Raw genomic sequence first — 16,173 nt, 5'->3', positions numbered from 1 at the left:
ATATATAATATTATTAAGCTACTTTTTTTTTTGATAAAAATGCAAGATTAATCAATAATTTTTTTGAATAATTTATATGAACTAAAAAAATTTTATTATAATTTTATGTGTCGTAATATAATATAAAATATATGTTTAATAAAAATCTAAACCAATTAAATTAAATGTTATTGAATATTATCTTATCATATTTTTCAATTGCATTCATTTATTTTAATCAAAAAGATGATTATTTAGAAATTTGTATATATGTCGTTTAAATTTTTATCTATTTAAAGAAACATTAATCAAGCGTAAATTTTTTTTTATCATTTATAACATTTTGAAAACATTGTTTTATAACTTAAATAATTTATTAAAATTTATTGATACATATATATTAAACTTTTTTTTTCTATTTTTTAGACTATATTAATATTGTTATTATGAGACTTTTACTTTCTATGATTTCTCCAAAATGGAAGAAAAAAGAAAAGATTGCTATTTATAATCAGGAAAGAATGGAAAAAATAAAATCATTAAAAGATGAAGTTATAAAAGTTATGGATGATAAAAATGATATTTGTAAAATTTTAGATGCAGCTGATTATTCAAAATTAAAAGGTTTTTTTTTTATTTTATATTAAACTTTTAATATTTTTTATTTAAGATTTATTATTTAATGGATATGTTACACCGTTAGATGTTTTAAATTATTATCAAAAGAAGGCAATACTTGCTAATGAGAATTTGAATTGTGTATGTGAATTTATTGAAATGAGTAAAGAAAGAGCCATTTACCTTACTTCAAAGTATGATAATTATGAGGAAAGAAAAAAATTACCATTATATGGTATTCCAATATCAATTAAAGAATGTGAAAAAGTTGCTGGTTGTCGTAATACACTTGGATATGGATTCAATTTAGATAATATAGCAACTAAAGATGGTTCAGTCATTAGAATTTTAATTGATGCTGGAGCAATTCCATTTGTTACAACAAATGTTCCACAAAGTTTATTATCATTTACTTGTAGTAATCCAATTTATGGTGTAACAAAAAACCCACATAAATTAGACTTTACACCAGGTGGTTCTTCTGGTGGTGAAGGTGCACTGATTGCTAATGATAGTAGTATTATTGGTATAGGTGGTGATGTTGGTGGAAGTATTAGAATCCCAGCAGCATACAGTGGTATTTGTGGAATTAAACCAAGTCATTTAAGGTTCTGTTCATATCCAGCAGCTGGTTCTGTTCCTGGAAGACCTTTAATTAATGCTTCTGCTGGACCAATGTCAAAATATGTTGATGGATTAGTGGATATTTGCAAAGTATTTTTTAATGCTTCTACAAAAGATATTGTTAGAGATTTTGATCCATATATTGTACCAGTTCCATGGGATGAAGAACAATTTCAAAGTAAAGATAAAGTTATAACAGTTGGTATGTATACATATGATGGATTTTTTGAATGTCTTCCTGCTGTAACAAGAACTGTTGAAGAAGCCGGAAATTATTTAAGTCAAATGAAAAATGAGAATGGTAAAGAGAAATATATAGTTAAATCATTTAAACCACCAAATATACCAGAAGCTTTTAGTGCATTCTTAAAAGCTGTTAGTGTAGATGGTGGAGAGTATCTTATTAAAAATTTTGAAAAAGATATCATTCTTCCAGAATATAAAAAATTGTTATTTTTAATGAATCTTCCAATTTGGTTACGTAAATTGGTATCATTTATGGTTAAACCATTCTCCTATCGTTTTTCTCTTATTGCATCTTCTGTTCCAAAATCAACAAGTGATTTGAGAAAAACATATGAATTTATTCAAAAATATAGATATCAATTTATTGAACATATGAAAGAAGAAAATATTGATGTATTATTACTTCCTCCAAACGGAACACATTCTATGCCACATAATATGCCATATGAAATGATACCAGTTATAAGTTATACAGGAGTATTTAATCTTCTTGATTTTGGTGCTGGTGTTGTTACAACTTCCAAAGTTAATGAAAAAGATATTGAAAATTTAGAAAATTATAAAATTAATGATAGATATAATAAAATAGCAAAGAAAATTGGAAAAGATGGATTTGGATTGCCATTAGGTGTTCAGGTTGCTGCTCCTCCATACAAAGAAGAAACAGTTTTAAGAGTTATGAAAGATATTGAAACAATGTTATATGTATGATAACGTTATTAACTATATTTCTGATTTTATATCTATCATATCATAAAAAAATACATTCCTATTTAAATAACTTTTTGTTGTAAAAAAAATTATATTTGTGTTAATAAAAAGTAAAATATTTAGTATTGCATTAGTATATGACAACATTGATCATTTTATACCACTTTCTTTGCCACCTAGTGTTTGATTTATATTAAATTTTTGGTGGTATAATAATTTAAAAAATTAATATTTAGTAGAAAAAAAACTTTAACTTAGTAATTTTTTATATAATAATTATCTTTTATCAACAATAAAATCTTTTTAAATATTACTATTTGTTTAGATTTTTTAATTAACTTTAAATTAAACTATCAAGAAAATATTTTATAAAGTACTATATAATTTTTTATATTTAGATTTTTAGCATGTGTGTGATAATTTACTAAATTATTGGACAAACAAATGTTATTATATAAAGAATCAAAAATGAAAATTTTTCAGTTATGTAATACATTATTTTATTGAAAATTTGTTTAAAAAGTATAAAAAGTTTAATTACATATTATAACTTAATAAAAAAATACTTTTTTCAATTTAAATTTTAGGTGTTTGCAAATTATAGTTAACTTCACAATGAATTTAATTTTAACAATTAATTTTTTTATTATTAAATTTTTATTAGTGCAGGTAAGTTTAATGAAAATTGTTTTTAATATTTTTTCATAGGTACAAAATCCAATCAAACAAATACCTTATATACCATCATTTGGAGGTACACAAATAAGATGGTATGCTAATCGGTCTTCAAAGCTTAATTTAACTGTTATTAATCAAGGTTTACAAATGATTTCAGAAAAATCATGCGTACAGTTTGTACAAGAAACATTTTCTCCTACCTCAAAGGTGGCACCATTCATTGAATTTATGGACAATACTAAAGTTTTTTTAAATAATTTCAATTTTAACGCCACTGATGATATAATGAAAAGTCCTTTACAACTTCAAATTGAATATAAGTGTAATAAAAATCCGGGTTGTATTGCAAAAAAAGTTTTATTTAGTATGGGTATGGCACCAACAATAAGAAGAAATGATAGAGATAAATTTATTACATTAAACAAAACGAATATCATAGACAAATATGAAAAAGAATTTGAAATTTTAGATAAAGCTAAATTATATGGCACAGGATACGATTATAGTTCCATTGGACATGCTTCAGAATATTATAGATGTTTGTCTGCTCAATCAATATTCAATACGAGCATTCAAACATATCTTACAAATGTTGGTCAAGAATATGAGCCAAGTTTTACAGATTTAAAGTGGTTGTTTTATCGTTTCTGTTCTGATCAATGTACAAATACATTAAAATGCCAAAATGGTGGATTCCAAAATTACGATGGTTGTGTATATTGTGACTGCCCTAATGGTTATAGTGGTGATCAATGTGAAAAAATTGAAAATGGAACAAATTGTGATATACAAACTATGTTGACAGCAACAACTCAAAACAATTCGGTGACATTTTCTGGAGCCAAACTTTGTAATGTTCTAATAAAAACAGATAGTGGAAAAAAAATAAAAATAGTTGTGGGTACAGGATATCTACCATCAGCCTATCCTTGTTTTGAAAAAAAAGGATTGACAATAAAATATCGGAAGGATAAAGGTTTAACTGGAATTTCTTTCTGTACATACGTTGTCCATGAAGAGTTACTTTCTGAAGATGAAACAGTACATATTCAATATAAGGGAGAGAAAAATAATAAAATAACAATTACCTATCAACAAGTTAATTGATAAAAAAACTTTTTTTGCTTAAATACCTAAACTTATCATTATATATATTCATTTTATAATGATATATTTTCAATGATAACAATATTTTGGAAAAGAGAATAATATCTTTAAAATTACATTTTATATATATATATTTTATAAAATCATGCGTACAAAACAATTTTTGTTGGCTTATTAAAATTTTTTTATTCTCCCATTATAAACATTACATATACTATGAAATTGTACATATTTATAATAGATTTTTATAATAAATTTTTTTAGAAGTATAATTAAATACACTATAAACATTTTTTATCTCATATTATTATAGCTTATTTAAAAGCATAATATTTCATATAATATTTCTTAATAATTTTATTTGTAAAAATATTTAAATTAAATTTGAAGTAATATGTGGTAAACATATTACGTTAGAATGACATAATTTTAAACACAATGTTTGAAAATTGTTTAATAAAATAATGATGTTATAGAAATATTTTAAATAGTTTTTATATATTTTTAAAACATTAATTTAATTTTACAGTGATTTTTTTAAATTTTAATTACACTATAATGCTTTTTAAATGTCTTAAAATTTTTAAAAATAAATTTTAATTATTTACGGAAATGATAAAAAAAAATTTATAGTCTGTAATTATTCATATAATCTTATGAAAAAAGGTTAGATAATTTAATAAATGTCATTTGTTGTAGGAGTAAGAAAAGTTTTTAAAATACATTGAATAATAAAACTAGTTACATAGTAACAGTTTTAAATTTAAATGTTAATAATTTTACAACTTTTTTAAAAAAAAATAATTAATGAAATAATTAGAAAGAAAAGTTTAAATTCTTTTTGATAGAAAAAATAAAACAGTAATTGAGATAAAAATTTTATTTTTTACTATAATTTCATAATAAAATAAAATAATTAAAATGATAATGTTAAAAAAAAAAGTTATTTTCTTTAAAAATATATCTTTACCGGATACACAACATCATTTTATGATCAAAAAATAATAATTCAAAGTATATTTTTTATTGATAAGGTTGTGATTAATTAAAATTTTTTTAAAAAGTAATATTATATTAGTGAAACAATTAATTAATGACAATATTTAAATTCAAAAGTATAACTTTGTTTATTGTACTTTAATTGTCAAATTTTTTAATTATATGAATTTTAAGTATATATATTGATTTCAAATTAAACAATTCATAGCAAAAATCTTTTTGTGAATAAATTTTACCGTATTAATTATTAAAAATTATTTTAGTTATTTAACAAATAAAGTACAATACCAATTTTGTTCAATTTATCAGTTCTATAAAAAATGTTTTAAAAATTAAACTACAATGAGTTAGTTTATATAAAAAAAAAACTTTTTTAACAATTTGATATGTAATTTTTTTTTTTAAATATCTTTATTATTATAATACGTCACAAAACATTTTAACAGACATTATAATAAATAGTTATTTAATAAATTCTATTAACATTTAAATATTAATAAAACATATTGTTAATTCTATAAATAAAATTTAGCAAATAGATATTTAATCACCAAAAGTATTTTCTTTATTAGCGTTATTTATGTATTATTCGTGCAAAAAAAAAGTAAGAGTTTGAAATGTTATTATTTAAAAATTACATTTTGATTAAACTTTTTTTGAACAAATTTTTTATATGTTTTTTTTTTAAAGTAAAAAAAATTTTTAAAAAAATTAGAAAATTTACTTTTTAAAAATTTTTAATAACTAAATTTAAAAAAAAAAGTTTATTTTTTTCCATTAATTAGATAATAATATTTTTTTTTAATTCATAAACTGTTTTTGAAATAAAAATAATTGTATATTATCAAATATTTTCTTAAAACTAAAGATTATCTATATTATAATTTGTTTTCATAAAATTAATATTTAGAAAAAAAAATTACCAAAACTTTATTTATATTCGATTTTAATGTTAACTGACATTTGGTTCATTTTTAATATTGTATGAAGGATATCTAACATTGTTTCTTTCCATTTTACTTTTCACTATTTCTAATTAATAATTCCTTGTTTTTTATAATATACACTAACACAAATAACTATTCTTATTCAAATGTTAGAAAAAAAAAATAATCACAGCAATTACCAAACTTATCAATAATTTTGTTTTGATAGTATAATCTTTTTATTCAGTATCAATAATATATATCTTGAATACTACAAAATACTATTTTTATTTTCATTTAATTTCCGAAACTTTTTTATCCTTAAAAAATCTTTATTCCATTAATTACAGTAAAAAAAAACGTTTAATTATGATAACTGTAATAGATAAGAAAAAAAATTTTTTATATGTTAATATAAATTAATGGAATGATACGTTAATAATATTAATAGCGACAAATAGTTACTAAATATAGATATAAATGGACATTGTATATACATGTTGACTATAGAAAGTATATTTTTAAGGATTACGCTGAGAAACAATAGTTAGAAATAATAATTAGAAATCAACAAATACACTATCACTTTGGTACGTTTTTTTGATTAGTTTATATTCATTTATCAAATTCCAGATATCTTTTATTGTTGGTTCTTTAAAATTAATTCGATATCTTGAATTATGAAGATGATATGAAACCATAAATAAATACAAGTCTGGATCTTTATTCATACCTTTAAGTATTGGAAAAATTTCAAAAAAATCTGGATATTCCATACCATATGTTATTTCACTAAACTTATGATATAATTCAGTTTCACTAGAAAAAATTATTATTATTATATATATATGTCTTTTTTTTGTATTTATTAAAAACATACATTTTACCTCTAGATTTATAATATTCTTCATAAGCTGCAATATTAGCATTAAAATCATTAAGTCCTGTGAAAGAATTTAAGTTATATAAACTTTTAAGTTTATTATAAGCATAAGAACTTATACATGAATTATTTCCAAACATTGGTGTTATTCTATTAATTCTTGGATCAAAATTTCCTGGTTTATTATAAAGATACATATCTCTTATACCACGGGGAGCCTTAATTTGATGAAGTATTTCAAATATTAAACATCTTTTATTATTTTTAGGTTGATTATTATATATTTCATTATTAGAAAAATTTGATATTGATGAATTATATTTACTATATTTTCGTTTTTTTGATTGTTTAAATGATGATAATTTACTATAATTGTAAATATTGTTAAAAGTTTTATATTTATTATCAACAAAATTTGTGGTTAATCTTCTTGAAAAAAAGTTGGAATTAATGTTAGACATATTTTATAATTAAATTATCTTTGACAAATTACTCTAGGTCTATATTAAAAACCATAAAAAAAAATTATAATTTAAAATGTATTTTATATAAATTAAATAATTATAAAAAAAAATGATAGTAAATAAAAAAAATATATATAAAAATAATAAAAATATATAACATCTTTATTATAAAAAAGATTTAATGTATAATAAAAAAGCTTTATATAAAATTATTAAAATAATTGTAAAAAAAGAGAATTTTTAGATATACATAAATAATCTTAAAAAATGGAGAATATGAATGATATATTTTTACAAAAAAAGATGATTAAAATAAAAAAGTAATTTTTTTAAATTGTGTTTACAAAACTATGTAAAAAGTTTGTATTTATATAGAATTTATCAATATTATTCTAAAAATAATATATTTAAATATTATTAAATCAATAGAAAGTGACTAATTATACACATTTATAGGTACACCATAAAAATATTTAAAGATAAAATTAGTGTTAAATAAAATGATATATAAACTATAATCTTAATAACATTTATTAATATATTTAATATATATTTAATAATAAACAATATATTTGAACTTAAAATATAAATTTATTTACACATAAATAGCTTTATATACAAAAGTTTTGATTATTAAATCTTTACCATATAATAAATAATAAATTAATGGTGATGTTTGTTTACCAATTATTTTAAATTAATTTTATAAAAAAAATAAATGATACCTTAAATGACATCAACTAAACATTTCTATAACGTAAGTTGTATCATTGAAAAGTCTCATTAATTAGTATTAAAATGCGTAGTAAGGAGTAAAAATATCTGTTAGAATGTTATTAATCATATTGCATGCTTTATAAATAAATATATTAATATATGTATCATAGACAAAAAAGTTTTAAAAAGTAAAACATAAATAAATAAAATATTTTTTTTTTGTAAATTTATTAAAAAAAAAAAAGGAAAAAAATATCTCATATATAATTATTATTTTAAAAAAAAAGGATAGAATAAAATATATTCAATTTCAAATAATTATTGCAATATAACAGAAATGATTATTAAAAAAAAATATTTTTTTCTATATATTTTCTTTAAATATAATGTACTATCTTATATTGTTCGTAACTATTTTCAAAAAATGATATTAAATAAATTATATATACATAGTTTTCTTGTACTTTTTAAATGTTGATGAGATAAAAAAAAAAAATTTGTAATATTACTATATTTTTTTTTATTCTTATTATATAAAATATTATCTATTAAAATCAAATTATTTTTTATAAATAAACTAATTATTCATTTATTTTAATAATTATTATGAGATATAAAAACTTATTAATATACTATGTTTTTTGTACATTATAATATTATATTAATTGTGATATTATAGTTTACATTTATTTATAAATTTATGTTTCTGTTTTTAATAAATCAATTTCTTATAAATAAAAAAAAATGCACTCTATTAGTTTAAGTATAAAGAAAAAAATTTAAAAAGAATGTTTTGTAAAAGTTGAAATTTGAATAGAAAATGACTATGTAGGTTGGTTTAGAAAGTTTAATTAAACATATAATATTCTGAGAATAAAATGATTATATTTTTATTTTTCCCTAACTGACGTCATAAATGATTTTTTATCTTATTTTTTTTATTGTTTTTTTTTTAAACTTTTTTTAATTAGTTATTAAACAATATGTGTTACGAAATGAAACATTAATTAAAATATGAAACATTTTTTTTTTATATAGATAAAATTTCATTTAAAAATTTAAAAGTATTAAAAATGTTGAAGAGTATATTTTTTTAATTTTTTTCTTTTAAAAATTATTAAAAATGTCTACCAATAGACATATGATAATAATTTACTGATCTTGAAATTATTATAAAAAAAAGTCAATTTTTAATGTCTAGTTTCTTTAAAACTTTAATTTTTTTGTGGCATATTTATATATTATAAAACATTTCAAGTTATACAGTAAATAACATAATATTTCTTATATATTAAATAGAAACCTCTTTACAATACATAATTTTTTTCATATTATTATTATTATTCTTTACTATTTAATTGGTAATCGGATCGGCATGCATAAGATATTGGTACTTTGTTAAAAAATATTTCTACCTTATTACTTTTAAATATATGAGTAATTACCAGATTTTTGAAATTTTTTATTGTTAACAATAATATAAGTAGGCTTTAAAGAATATCAAAAGATTACAATATATAAAAATTATGATGTATATATGTAAGCAGAAGAATAGGTGTACCAATTGGTAACTTGTTTTTGAAAAGTCCTGCTTCTAACAACATTTATATTGGAAATATTTCTTGTAATTCATTTTGTAAGTATATAACCTATATATATATATTATTTTTATTATTAGTAATGAATCAAATATATATTATATAATATTATATATATGTATATTATTTTTGTAGATATGATAATAAATGCATTTAATATTACTGATAGTATATATATATATATATATATATACATTTTTGAGATACAAATTTTTAAAGATTAATCTTTAAAACTGTCATATAATAATAATAAGAAATCTTTTGTCCAGATAAATGATCTATTATATCAAAAGATACCTATATTATTTTGTTTTATTATTTTATTTTTCTATAAGTGTTATTTTAACAATATGACAAATTGCGTCAAAATGAAAGAATAAAAAAAAGTTATTTTGTAAGATATGCTTGATTTTTGCAGACCATCTATTTTTATCTTATACTTATTGATGTGTCATTTTTAGAGGTTGAATTTTTAGACTGGTTTCTTTATTAAATTTTTATATAACATTTTAATTGTTTGATATATTTTCATGAATCTTTTAAATTATTTTTATTTTATTTTTATTTAACTTTTTTTTTTATTTATTTAAAATTATATATATAAACTTTTTATAAATAATATTAATTTAATGATAAACTTAGTTGGGTAAAATTAAAATAGTTATTTTTTTAATTTATTAATATTATTTTTACTTATAAAATATTAAATTAAAGTTGATATTTATCTTTAATTTGTATTTTTTATCATTAAATATATCCTTATTAAAAAATGAAATATAAATAATAAAATGACAGATTGACATTTAATATATGTTACTATTCTTTTTTAAAATTTTTTAAATACCAATTGCTATTTTGTCCACAGAAATGTATATATATATACATATATATATATACGGGTTAAGGAGATATATTTGATTATAAAAGTTAAGATTATTCGCATTAGATTATATTACATATTAACTTTGATATTTGAGTTAAAGTGAGCTTTTTACCTCGTGACAGTATCTTTATTTCATTTATTCCTTAACATTCAAAACTATAATTTTAAATTGCAGGACTTTATTAAGGTAGAGGCACTGATTTGGGTATATTTGTAAGTCTTATCTTGTTATTCAAGTACATATACTTAACTTACTTTTATATACATTTTCAATTTCCTCTTTTATCTTTTGATAATAAATTAATTTATGTATTAATATTACATTTGATGAATCATATATATCTAAATCAATTTAATATTTAATTATTTTTATTTTTAGATTATATATATATTTTTTTAATATTTAATTAATGAAATATTTTAATTTTTTCTACAAATGAATTTAAATTATTATTCTACAAAATATATATATTTTATTTTATTTCTTTTTAATGTAAGTTTTAATTCATATTTTTTTTTAAATTAAACTTTTTTAAGTATAATTTATTTATAAAAGGGTCAATTTTTCTTGATTGGGCATCAAATATTCCTGATGATTTAAATGTATTACATTATCAATTAGATTATACACCAAATGTTGGAGAACCACCACCAAAAACTATATTTCCTATACGTTTCACAAATGCTATAATTAATAATACTATACCTGCTCATGAATATAAAATTAATCTTGTTGCTGTATTAGCTGATGGTGCACATATTCCATTAATTAATAAATATATACCATCAAGTCCATATCCACCATCATACAAAAATATATCAACAACAAATACTGAAGCAGTAATTGAATATCAACCACCTAATGGGCAAACAGTAACATATTATATTGAATATTTTCCATCAAATAATGAAGAATTATCTAATTATGTAGAAACTCAAGCAACAATTGTTCGCCTAAAAAGTTTAATTCCTAAAACATTATATATTATACATATTTATTCAGTATATAAAGGAATGCCATCTGATACATATAATGAAGAAAGATTTTTAACAAAAGGTATGTTATTATTATTATATAATTATTATAATAATATATATTAGATAATTTTTGATACTTAAGTTAATTACTTTTAATAAATATAAGTAATTTATAACTATTAAATTGGTAAATAATATTTACTTTTTTCTTTAGAAATAATTATCTACTGATTTTTATATTTGTAAAATTAATAAATATATTTAGGGTTTTAAAATTATTCAATATTACATTTTCAACTCGTTTAAATGACTTTTTAACAAAATTTTAGTTTAAACATTAAATAAATATTGTTTACTTTTAGAGTGCATTAAATCTTAAGTAAATAATATTAATTAAGTTTACTTATTTAAACACATTAAGATTTTTTTTTATAATACTAATAAATAACCTATTTAATAATCAACAAATTTAAAAAATTATTAACTTAAGTTTTATTATTTTTTTTTTATATTTCAAAAAAAAAAATTTTTTTTTATATAAATTTTTCTATAAATAATTTTATTATATATATAGGATACCAGACAATAGAAAAAAAAGAACAAGCAATACCATTTAGTATAAGAACATTACCACCTTTATTTCGACCAATTAACACATCTCCTATAATAAATGGTATAACACAATCTCAAACATTAAGTCCAACATTTTTTATTCAACAGGCTAAAGAATTTTTTGCAACATCTACAACAACCCAGACACCAGTAACATTAAAATCATTTTCATTTAACAATCTTAATTTTAAGAAACAATTTTTTCAATTATTTAACTCCTCATCACCCTACGAAGAGTCAACGACGCAATCTACAACACCTAGTAGTAGTAGTAGTAGTACATTAAATTATCCAGATTTTACAAAACCTGATTATGTTAAACCAATGACAAATAATTGGAATTTTAAGATACCAACAAAAAATAATGATTCAATATCAAAAATTTTTTTTACAACAATTTCCTCAATAAATAGTGATACATCAACAATATCTAGTATAACAAGAATAATACCAACAAATCATTTAACATCATCTTTACCAATAATAATACCAATAAATAATAATAAATTAGAAGAGATAAATACTGTTGAAAAAATTAAATCAAATAATAAAAAATTGGTAAAATTTAATAAAGTAAATAATGAGATGAGTAATGAAATAATATTAACAAAAGAGATTTCACAAAATAATGAGATAAAAGATAATAAAAATGATAATGAAGATATGGAGGAAGATATTATATTTGAAGATAAGAATGAATTTTTATTATCATCAACAAGTACTATTATACCTATATTAACAAATGATATTAATACATTTAAACCAATTGAAACATCTGAAATAAATTTAGAAAAAATTGATGATAATCTTATAGTACGTTGGGAATCACCAGAATCAACATTATGTGATATATATATTACAAATTTAACATATCTAACAAATTCTAGAGAATCATTTATTGAAGAAACTGATACAAATGAGGTAAAATTTAAATTTCCTGAAGTTGATAAAGTATTAATAACAGTTTATTGTTCTTATGATGGTGTTATTGTTGATACATGGATGGGTCATAGAGTTAGTGATTTTACTAGACCTCTTCCAGTTGAACATTTTAAAGTTACCTCAATCTCAACAGATGAATTTTATTTATCTAGTGTTACATTATCATGGAATAATAATATAAAAAAAGGTTATGATAAATATCATGATATTTTAGTAACATATAGTTATGGAAAAACAGGACAAAATAAAAAAACAATAACTGTTAATGATGGAAATTCTATTGTTATTGAAAAATTAAATCCAGCAACATTATATACTTTTACAATAAAAAATGTATCAAGTGAATTTAGTGGTTTATCAAGTAAAGCTAGAGGTTTAAGACAATTAACACGTAAGTTAAAAAAAAATTTTAAATAATTATATATATATATATTTTTTTTTTTAGCACCAGTTATAACATCAACATTATATCCTGGACAGATATCATCTACCTCAATTAATATAAATTTTGGTGAATCAGATAATGAACATCTTTATGATAGTTATGAACTTGTATTTATTTCACCAACAAAAAATATTACTAAATCACTTAAAAAAAATGATGAAAAATCATTTACATTTAATAAATTAATTCCAGGAAAAACATATACATTTGTATTATATACTATTTATAAAGGAGTTAAAAGTCGACCTGTTATAAGTAAAGTAACAACTTGTATGTTTTATATTTTTTTTTTTTTTAATTTTATTATTTTATTAATTATTTTTTTTTATTTAAGATCCTTTAAAAGTTTCAAAATTATATCCTGTTTTGGGTAATGGATATGCATCTTTATATTGGGATAGTGAAAATATTGCTGGTAATACTATAAAATATCGTTTAAGGTAATTATATATAAATATTAATTATATTATTATTTTTTATTTAGTTATGTTACTGAAACAAAAAATGGTGATCCTAAAAGTGCTACAGTTTTATTAAAAGATGTTAATAGGCATCGTTTTGAAGATTTAGAATATGATCTTTATTATACATTTACAATAACTGTAATAATGGGTGAAGGTGATGCTGAGGCTGAATCTGAATCAGAAACAATAACGGTTATTATTAAACAATATACAAGTAATTTACCATCATTAAAAAGGCAAGGAATTCGTGAATTAAATGTAGCATTTGAAAATGATAGAAGTTTTAATACTGATACAAATGGTAATGTTGATAATTATGCTATAATTGTAACAGAAGTTATATCAGAACAAGAAGATGAATTTGATTTAAAAACATGGTTTGATGTTAAAGTAGAAGATAAATGGACACCTTATCGTGCCTCACATTCAACATACAATCCATTTAAAAATGGTGTTAAAAAGGCTAATTTTATTATTGGTGAAGAAGAATGTGATAAAAGAAGATTAAGTGAACCAGTAAGTTTTATATAATATTTATTTATAATAAAAATTTAATTTTTTTTTAATAGTATTGTAATGGTGTATTAAAATCAAATGTTGATTATTATGTTAAAATAAGAGCATATACAGAAAGGAATGTCGCAATTGAAACAGAATGGGTTTCAGTACATGGAACTGTAGATGAAGATGCACCAAAAGAAGCAACTAGAAGATTACCTTGTCATATGTATTTAAATGGATGTCCAAGAAATCATTCTTCTGAAAGATATTCAGTAAAAGTCAATATAATCAATATTATTATCATAACAATTATCACGTTAAAATATTTTATATTCGTAATTTAATTTGTTTTTATTAAAGAAAAATTATATAATATTTAGTTAAACAAAATGAAGAAGAAAATATTCCAATGTGTTCACAAATATATATTTAATAGATAAAGATATATAATATTGTCAAAAATTATTTTACAACCATATCTAGTGGAGCGATCTCTTTCCAGAAGATTAAAAAAATATAGAAAATTTGATAAATAAAAATGAAGAAGATTAATTCTTTGGTAAAAAGAAAAAATCAAAGTTCAAATTGTTAAAAAAAAAGTTATTATAACAAAAGACAAAATATTTTTTAAAAAATATGTCAAAATGAATTAAAATTAAAGATGTCTCAAGATTACCAAAAATTTATAACAAAAAAAAATGTTTCCGGTACTGTTGCTGTTATTTGCAATAAACATATATCATATATATATATATTCTTTATTTTATTTTATGTTATTCATTTTTATAGATTATATACATTTATTTATCATTTCCATAATTTTATTATAATATTTATAGCAATAAAAATATATTTCAATAAAGTGGTAGTTATAATTAACATGATTGATTACTTTATTAAAATTATGTAAATATGTAAAATTATTTAAAATGTCAAGTTGATGAAAAACCACACTTACGCTATGTGATATTTAAAATGATAATTATAATAAAAAAAAGTATTTTTTAATTTTTCTATATAATTATAAAATAATGTCAATTAAAATATACCATTAGTTAGAAATATATTTTAACTTTAAAAAGTAATATATAATAAATTTTTTTTCTATGTAATATAAATAATAATAATAAATCATATTAAGTGAAGTATTTTGTTTAAAACTTTAAAGTAATAGATAACTATAAAAATAAAATTACATTGTTGATAACACTTAACAAACTTTAAAACATCATTCTTTTGTAAAATGGAAAAAGATAAGATTTCAAATAAAAATAAAAAATAAAACTTCTATTTTTTGTTATTACATTTTTTTATATATTACGTATTATTTACAAATTATAAAACATATGATCTATAAAGAACTATATATCTATCAACATATCAATACATAACTATTAATATATATATATATATATATATACATGTTAGTAGTTAATGCATTTCTTTACCAAAAGTTACACCATTAATTGGAAAACTTATTACAAGTTATTTTTACATTAAAAAAAAATGTTTTTACTCAAGTAAACAATATTTTAATCATAATTTACATTTATTTTTTTTTATCATTTAATAAAAAAAAATATACAATTATTATAATTTTTAAATTATATATTAAATTTTTATCATTTTTATTCACTACTGTTCTTTAATTTCAATTAAATTTTTTTTTCCTCTATCAATATAAAACTATTATTTATCATTTAATAACTAAATTATTTAGAAATTTTTTGTCTACATAACCAATTTAATATTGATAAAAATGATAAAAAAAAAAATATTTCTGATAATTTGGGGTAAA

At 19.3% G+C, this 16,173-nt stretch overlaps 4 protein-coding genes across 4 annotated transcripts; 3 read left to right on the top strand and 1 right to left on the bottom strand.

The window, feature by feature from the left end:
- Positions 1-425: 425 nt before the first annotated feature.
- Positions 426-2,178, top strand: SRAE_X000221200 (Fatty-acid amide hydrolase 1; the record flags this gene model as incomplete). The annotated part of the gene is made up of 2 exons (XM_024645196.1): positions 426-603; positions 650-2,178. 2 exons carry the CDS (start codon positions 426-428, stop codon positions 2,176-2,178), a joined length of 1,707 nt encoding a protein of 568 aa, XP_024499682.1.
- A 615-nt stretch (positions 2,179-2,793) lies between these two features.
- On the top strand, positions 2,794-3,963 carry SRAE_X000221100 (Astacin-like metalloendopeptidase; the record flags this gene model as incomplete). Its single annotated transcript, XM_024645185.1, has 2 exons — positions 2,794-2,847; positions 2,887-3,963. 2 exons carry the CDS (start codon positions 2,794-2,796, stop codon positions 3,961-3,963), a joined length of 1,131 nt encoding a protein of 376 aa, XP_024499681.1.
- A 2,485-nt stretch (positions 3,964-6,448) lies between these two features.
- On the bottom strand, positions 6,449-6,968 carry SRAE_X000221000 (Hypothetical protein; the record flags this gene model as incomplete). The annotated part of the gene is made up of 2 exons (XM_024645174.1): positions 6,449-6,707; positions 6,769-6,968. The coding sequence occupies 2 exons, from the start codon at positions 6,966-6,968 to the stop codon at positions 6,449-6,451; spliced, it is 459 nt and encodes a 152-aa protein (XP_024499680.1).
- Positions 6,969-10,869: 3,901 nt separating this feature from the next.
- SRAE_X000220900 (Fibronectin, type III domain and Immunoglobulin-like fold domain-containing protein) lies at positions 10,870-14,719 on the top strand (the record flags this gene model as incomplete). The annotated part of the gene is made up of 7 exons (XM_024645163.1): positions 10,870-10,926; positions 10,971-11,490; positions 11,986-13,356; positions 13,411-13,680; positions 13,745-13,850; positions 13,895-14,390; positions 14,444-14,719. 7 exons carry the CDS (start codon positions 10,870-10,872, stop codon positions 14,717-14,719), a joined length of 3,096 nt encoding a protein of 1,031 aa, XP_024499679.1.
- Positions 14,720-16,173: the final 1,454 nt, after the last annotated feature.

Source organism: Strongyloides ratti, scaffold srae_chrx_scaffold0000005 (assembly GCF_001040885.1).
Source record: "Strongyloides ratti genome assembly S_ratti_ED321, scaffold srae_chrx_scaffold0000005".
NCBI lineage: Eukaryota > Metazoa > Nematoda > Chromadorea > Rhabditida > Strongyloididae > Strongyloides > Strongyloides ratti.
This window is presented reverse-complemented; position numbering and strand designations above follow the sequence as displayed.